The sequence below is a fragment of the Schistocerca nitens genome, chromosome 8 (genome assembly GCF_023898315.1).
Source record: "Schistocerca nitens isolate TAMUIC-IGC-003100 chromosome 8, iqSchNite1.1, whole genome shotgun sequence".
Taxonomy (NCBI): Eukaryota; Metazoa; Arthropoda; class Insecta; order Orthoptera; family Acrididae; genus Schistocerca; species Schistocerca nitens.
Window position 1 is genome coordinate 206436273 of NC_064621.1, and position 7956 is coordinate 206444228.

Below are 7956 nucleotides of genomic sequence, written 5' to 3' on the forward strand. Positions count from 1 at the left end.
GGTGGATATACACTGTACTAGTGGCGACATTGTGCATGCTCTGTTGCCTGTGTCTATGTGCCTGTGGTTCTGTCAGTGTGATCATGTGATGTATCTGACCCCAGGAATGTGTCAATAAAGTTTCCCCTTCCTGGGACAATGAATTCACGGTGTTCTTATTTCAATTTCCAGGAGTGTATTTCAGTCTCAGACGACACAAAATAGATCATTATCAGTTTCGACATAATATCCAAGTCATCATTAGATGATCTGTTTAAAAAGAAAGGAAAAGGGGAATAGTAAGCTACTAAGGAACTATATTAAAAATCAAACTTTCTTTCCACAACTACAGTATTTGAATATGTAACATAGTAACTCGCCAGCTCCAGAGAGGCTGAAAGTTTCCTCCCAATTTCGTTTAAATATAACAGATAAATAGACAAAGATTCATCATTCCTACATCTCCCTATGCATTTTCTGCTGCCCTGCAATTCAGATCGATAAGGCAGGCAAATACTAATCCAACGCAAGACACCTGCTGTGCTGTGCAGGCCATGTCTTGGCCCTGATGGCTCCCCTGTAACGAAGGTCGACAAGGCAGGCTGATACTACTTTCGCACATCACACCTGTCGTGCAGGCAGCCTGTATGGTAGGAGCTGGAAAAATTACTTTTGTTCACATCTCTTCTACTACTGGAGTTAGGATGTTATAAACTCCTGAGCGGTGCTGATATTCGTGAAGTTTGCTGTTTATGTGCCAAATTTGGTTCAAACTGATCCAGGTGCACATCACATCCCCTCTTACTCTTAGTCTGTCCCACCCTGCCCGTCTCTTCCTCCCTCTCCCTCTCTCTCTCACCATATGTTCCTTCCCTATCGCTCTGTCAATTACCTTTCCCCCTGTTCATCTCCTACATACCTCCCCTGCCATCTCTGGTGCATCGCACCCTGCCCACTCTCTGCCTATCCCACCCTCTCTGTCCATCTTCTCCTTCTCTATTTCCATCCTCTCCTGTGCTCTCTCTCTCTACTTATCCCGTCCACCCACCCGATCTCCCCATCTCCTCCAAACTCTCTCTCTCTCTTTCAGTCTTTCTTGCATCCATTTTCTGTCCATCTCCTCCTACTCCTCCCCAACTCTCTCTGTCCATCTCCTTCCCTTTCTCTCTCTGCCCATCTTCTACTCCCCATGTCCTCCTCCTCCTCCTCTTTTTGTTCCTCTTTGCTCCTCTCCCTTTGCCTCCTTCTACCACAATCTCTCTTTCCTTCTCCTATTGCCCCCTATCCCTGTCCATCTCCTCCTGCTCTCCTTACACTTCCTCTTCCCCAGCTCACCCTATGCATCTCCTCCTTCCCCTATCTCCACATCGATCTCAGGTTCCCCTCTCTCTGTTCATCTCCTCCTCCTTTCTCTGCCCCATGCCTACTTCTACGCTATCTTTATCAATCGAGTCCTGCCCCCCTCTACCGCTACGGTCGCAGGTTCGAATCCTGCCTCGGGCATGGATGTGTGTGATGTCTTTAGTTAGGTTTAAGTAGGTCTAAGTTCTAGGGGACTGATTACCTTAGAAGTTAAGTCCCATAGTGCTCAGAGCCATTTGAACCATTTGAACCTGCCCCCCTCTCTCTGTTTACTCCCTCCTCTATCCATCTCAAACTTCCGCAGGCCATACCCATTCACACATACAGCGCATGGAAAACTGGTCATAAAGGCAGACCAATACTGTTCGCACATAACACGCCTGGCATGAAGGACAGCTAATGCGACAGAGACCAAAGAAACATGTTTGCCTCTGTGTCCACTCCTGCTTAAGTTGGAAGGTTGTAAACCACACAGTGCTGATAACTGTGACACGTCACCAAGTTTATTTAAACCAGTTAGAAAAAAATGCTGTGAATAGTGGCTTTATACAACGAAGCGAGGTAAATGAAGAACTAAACAGCTGTTAAGTTGTATGGAATGTACTAACTGTACAAAAAACTTCCCAGAAATATTTGATAATGGCAAACATGCACAAGATCTAACTCTTATGCACTACTCGTAAAAAGTTATAGTTGCTACTGCTGTCTGTACGAAAGTTATAGTGTTTTGTATGTGCCACCTGGACAGTTGGACAACCCACACTATTGACTGACACAGGTCCCTCCCTAACTGACAACTAAATGCAGAAGATTACAAGTTTTCCACTTCTTTAAGAATGTGTTTTGATTTCTGTGTGTAAAGAAGTTCTGTATCCAATCACAAAACCGAAATAATATTTAGATGAAATGTTTCATGAAAAGGACAAGTTTTGTGTCACAGAATTAGATTCTGAGAGACAAAAAATTGACCACAATAATTACAAATATTAGGAAGATGGATAATGACGAGCTAACGAACAAAAATGAGCAAGACGCTACAGAAATGGAAGAAGTTGTATTATTTATTGTGGGCATGGCAAAAGTAAAGTAGACGATGGAAAAAGATTTCCATTGGCCGAGAAAGTTTTCTTGCTGACAACGACCGGGAGAGCAGTGTGCTGACGACATGTCCCTCCACATCCGCATCCAGAGACGCCTGTCGGCCGAGGATGACAAGGCGGTGGGTGGGTCGGTACCGTTGGACCTACCGAGGCCTGACTTAGAGGTAAGATCTCTTCAAGAAAATAATGTCCTGGATATTAAGGCATGATTCATAAATAAAGAATAGGTTGCCATATTAAAGAATGACTCTTAACTAAAGAATAGGATGCCGTATTAAGGCATGAAATGTAATTAAAGAAAAGCGTGACCTCAATCTCTAATGAACATCGACGAAAGAAGAGTTAAATCTTAATATCACTTCTTTCCATTGCTTTTGACGAGGATGCCACCTAACAAGCAGTATTCAAGAATCTAACTATGGGTTTGTGAGCCACCTCTCTCATGGCACATTACATTTCTTTAAGATTATTGCAGGGAACCCGTCTGGCATCTGCTTCTCCCGAAACTACTTTTAAGAGTTTACTGAAGCCGTTCACGGCTGTTGCAGATCTTCACGGTGTTCGTGCTTCCGCTGAACTCGTGCTGTAACCCGTTCCTGTACGCGATCCTGACGAAGCAGTTCAAGAAGGACTGCGTGCTCATCTGCAAGGCGATCGAGGAATCGCGCGTGACGCGCGGCATCGGCCGCTGCCGCCACAGCTCCAACTTCAGCAACCGCCAGACGCCCGCCAACACCAACAGCCTCGCGGACCGCTCCTCCAGGGAGCAGCAGCAGCAACAACAACAGCAACAGCTACATCACCAGCACCAGCAGATCGCCTGCGCCTGCGGAGGTAATCCATACCACAGCAGGATCTCACTGTTGCTGTCAACAGCACTGCTCGCTATTAAAACTGCAGCACCAGGAGGAACAGCAAACCCCAATATTTATTTGTTGTATGTTCACAGTGTAGTAGGAAATTTGTAAGTGGCCCTAATACGGCTGGCGATTTAGTCGAACTGAACTTGTATGATAAATATAGGTACGTCATACCATGGTTTGTTAATCGTATTGGCTACAGAGTGATGGCGTCCCAGTCTCCAAGCAACTCAGGACGAGATGTTTTTAGTGGGTATGAGATGTAGAGAACGTGTTGCCCAGTGGATCAGTCGAATATCTCTTCAATCGATGGAGGTCAGGAAGGCACAAAAAGTATGCGATCTTGCGTCACCTTGTTGAGAGATAACGTCAGGGAGATGTCAAAGATGGAACGCAACCACTGGCCTTGACATATCGGTACTGTATCGCCTGCTGTTCAAATTACTGGCTCTGCGAAGCTTGTGTGATGGTGTTATACCGGGTCAGGCAGATTTTCTCTGGTGTTTGAGCAGATATTTGCAATTTCGGTTTTGCATTGTGTAGCTAAGCGCAAACGAACAGTGCTCATCACGTCTTTCATGCAATGCCCAGGGTCAATGGAAAGCGTCAGCTTGTTTCCCGGAACTAACAAAATGATTTTTAAAGCGGAATTTTAAGTGCTCATTCGATAGAGTGGTCCCATGTTAGTCTAGTGCGATATCTGTGTTATCGATGTATGTTAATAGGGACACTAAAAGACGAAGAATAACAAATAATCCAGCAGCGATAGCACCGCCTTGGTCCGTGCTGTCTGCTACCGCCAAGCATGCAGTGCTACTGAATCGCTGCTGGATTTATTCTTGGTGTTTTGATGTCCATATCAATACGTACTGACAAGCGGAATATCGCACTAGTTTGGGACCGCCCTGTCACATGAAAACGTAAAATACAGAATTAAAAATTATTTCCTCCGCAATGGGGAACAACCAGACACTTTCTGTTGACACAAGATGTCACGTGGAACATGTTCTGAGCAGTATTTGTTTGGACCGCTTCTATCTCCACACTGGAGTAACGAAATTGCGGATATCTACCGAAACGCCAGAGAAAATGAGTCTGACGACTTTTAGGAGTAACACCCGGTTACGCATTGTAACCTACACCATTGAAGGTGCCGAGACAGAGGGCTGAAAAACTGTATATTTACGTTCCAATGGTCTCGAGGTTTCCCGATATGCCGCCGTGTGCGATAGAATCTGCTTGAACAACCACGTCACATCTGGCTCGCATGACGCAAGTTCATGGGATAGGCGAGTAACTACCAACTAGCTGCTACAAACTTTCTTAAAATGCGAGTGTCAAACATAGACGTAAATAACATTAAATGGAAATGTCGTGTGGCTAGGGCCTCCCGTCAGGTAGACAGTTTTCCTGGCGCAAGTCTTTTCAGTTGATCCCACTTCGGCGACTTGCCTGTCGATGGAGATGTGAGGATGATGAGGACAACGCAACATCCAGTACCTGAACTGAGAAAATCTCCCAACCAGCCGGGAATCGAACCCGGGCCCCTTGGCATGACATTCCGTCGCGCTGACCACTCAGCTACCGGGACGGGCGTAACATTAAATCCTACCACTGTATAAACTCTTGTATTTGAAAAACGTTGAAAAACTGTTCTCGTATCATAACGGTGTTTATGAATACACATACACATTTACACTGTTATTTATGTAAAGTTAACATTCAAAGGTGAAAAATTTCTTGTTTCTGAGCCAAATAAAATATTTTATTTGTTTATGAGAAATTGTAATAGTTACCAATTATATTAGAAATGACCATTTCGATATGTGTTCATATAATTATTAGAAAAACAGGTAAAAACATTACGACCCTTTAATCAGCTAGGAAACAAGATTATGACATTAAGATCAGATAAGGAAAAAATTAATCAAAAATTACATGCATAACTAAGGAAATAAATCATACGAAACTTGCGGTATTTGCTATCGCGAGTATAAATGGCAGCGGCAAGACCCGTCGGGGAGATAACACCAAAAGACGCCAGTAAATCACGTAACTAGTGAAATATCGACAGTCTGAGCGACTCGTGATTTCGATCTTCTATACACTTATTAGTTGCTGTTGTCGCAAATGACCTGCGCACTAGAAGATATTACTTCCGTGTCTTCCAGTTCATTATTAAAATCCACAGTAGTTTAAAAAAGCTAATACTCGTCGTTAAGATAGTACCAGCAGAAGTCGCTAGAGCGCAGATAAATCGAAAGATAGAGCAGTAAACAAGTTTTATCGAGCTGTGTCGTAAACTGATTATGCAGTTCGAGGCATACTCAGCACTGCTGAGTAGGTATGACAATAATGAATGCAAGCTGGCAAAGTGAGACGGGTTCAGAGGATACGTCCATCGTCACGGTAAAATCAGAAACTTCAATTCTCTGAAACGACGATGTGATGTTACTCTTGGATTTAATTTTGTCGCTGAAAGCGCCACTGTCTGCACATTTTTCTGTTCCCGCATCAAGTGACGCCGCACCACTCGACCTGCCGCTGACAGTCCATGTTTCCCCAGACGCCGTCCGAAGTGGCCGAGCGGTTCTAGGCGCTACAGTCTCGAACCGCGCGACCGCTACGGTCGCAGGTTCGAATCCTGCCTCGGGCATGGATGTGTGTGATGTCCTTAGGTTGGTTAGGTTTAAGTAGTTTAAGTTCTTGGGGACTGATGACCTCCGAAGTTAAGTCCCATAGTGCTCACAGCCATTTGAACCATTTTTTCCCCAGACGTCGACGCCCTGGCCTTGTAGATAATAGTCTTGCTGCGAACTTGCTCATTTTCTGACTCTAGGTAGGTCATGTAGCTGGTAGATCCTGCACGATTCTAATCGTGTGGAGATCCTCGGAAACTGCATGGGGTTCAGCATGGCCCTCCCGAATCTAAAAGGGCTCTGAGCACTATCGGACTTTACATCTGAGGTCATCAGTCCCATAGACTTAGAACTACATAAACCTAACTAACCTGAGGACATCACACACATCCCTGCCCGAGGCAGGATTCGAACCTGCGACCGTAGCAGCCGCGTGGTTCAGGACTGAAGCGCCTAGAACCGCTCGGCCACTCAGGCCGGCCCTCCCGAATCGGTTGCTTATTCGCAAGATAGTCGCGAGATTCCAACTGACGCGGGCAGGAATGTCGGAGAATAAACTACAGCCTTGATAGACCACATGTTGTTCGTTTTCTTACGCTGTCGTAAGACAGTAAACAACTTTCAAATGAAATTTCTAAGTGAGAAGCCCGCTACGTAACCTTTTACTCGTAATTTCCACAGTAGGCAGACTGCGTGCATACTGTACAGATTCATGCCGATTCGACGTTTGTTGCATGTCATTTTCGTGATGTTATAATGATATTAATGCCCAATGGTGTACTGTGCATGCAGTAACCGTTTCGAACACGCACCTTTCTTCAGCAACTTAGCCAGCCTCGCGCTAACGGCTTCGTGGTGGTGTGTGGCAGGTATGAAAGGCGGCCGGGGACGATCTAGAGCGGGGGCGGCGGCGGCGGACGGGAGGCGCTCGTGGGCGGCGGCGCTGCTGATGCGGCTGTGGCGTCGCGATGCCGCCTCCGGGGGCGGCGGTGGAGGCGGAGGGCGTCGCGGAGGCGGAGCTACGTCGCGCCCGGCGGCTGTGCACGGCAAGCGCAACGCGTCGCTGTCCTCCAGCGAGAACTTCAGGTACCCCGGCGCCGCGCCACCCCCGGAGGCTGCTGCCGCCGCCCTGCTCGCCGCCCGCCCCACGTAACGCCCAGCAGACTAACTCCGCATGCTCTGGCTTCCTTTCTCGTGCCGTGCCTTGCTCTGCTTTCCGCTGCATGCTGTCTGCTCTCCACACTGAATGCACCTATCGCTACAGTTCTTCAGTGGTGACGTACCCTACACCTATCCAGCTCGAAGATACAGAACTGTGCTACTCTAGTAATTGGGTAGCCTTACACCATAAATGTTCTGTGTACAACCACCAAATCCCCCTCCCCTCCCTCCACACACACACACACACACACACACACACACACACACACACACATGTTATGTTGACAAATTTTTAAACTAAATTTTAATGCATTGCGGGAAACCAAAGATATATTAGGAAACGGAATTAGTCTTCAGGAACAAGAAATAAAAATACGTTTGAGTATTGCCGATGATACTGTAAGTATACCAGGACGGCAAAAGACTCCGAAGAGCAGCTGAATTTAATGGATAGTGTCTCGAAGAAAGATTATAAGAAAGCATCTCTGATGCCCTTTTCTCACATGAGATCCTGCAGACTTTGCATGACGGGTTATAGACGGTTTCCATATTCCTCGCTTTCCATAAAGCATATGAAACGATGCCACACTGCCGATTATTAACGAAGGTACAAGCATACAGAATAGGTTCCCAGGTATGTGAGTGACTTGAAGACTTCTTGTGTCCAGAACGGCGATTGTTCATCAGAGTAAAAGATACCGTCTGGTGCGCTCTAGGAAATTGTGATAGGACCGCTGTTATTTTCTACATACATAAATGATCTGACGGAGAGGATAAGCTGCAGCCCGCGGCTGTTTGCTGATGATGCTGCGATGTATGGGAAGGGGCCATCGTTGAGTGACTGTAGAAGGATAA

At 46.2% G+C, this 7956-nt stretch overlaps 1 protein-coding gene across 1 annotated transcript in view; it reads left to right on the plus strand.

Annotated features, from left to right (window-relative positions):
* LOC126199488 (lutropin-choriogonadotropic hormone receptor-like) overlaps nucleotides 1–7267 on the plus strand; it is a 648355-nt gene extending 641088 nt beyond the window's left edge. Inside the window, exons 18-20 of the mRNA XM_049936410.1 lie at nucleotides 2990–3275; nucleotides 6810–7054; nucleotides 7205–7267. Coding sequence (XP_049792367.1) covers nucleotides 2990–3275; nucleotides 6810–7054; nucleotides 7205–7267 — 594 coding nt within the window. The remainder of the gene's footprint in view (nucleotides 1–2989; nucleotides 3276–6809; nucleotides 7055–7204) is intronic.
* Nucleotides 7268–7956: the final 689 nt, after the last annotated feature.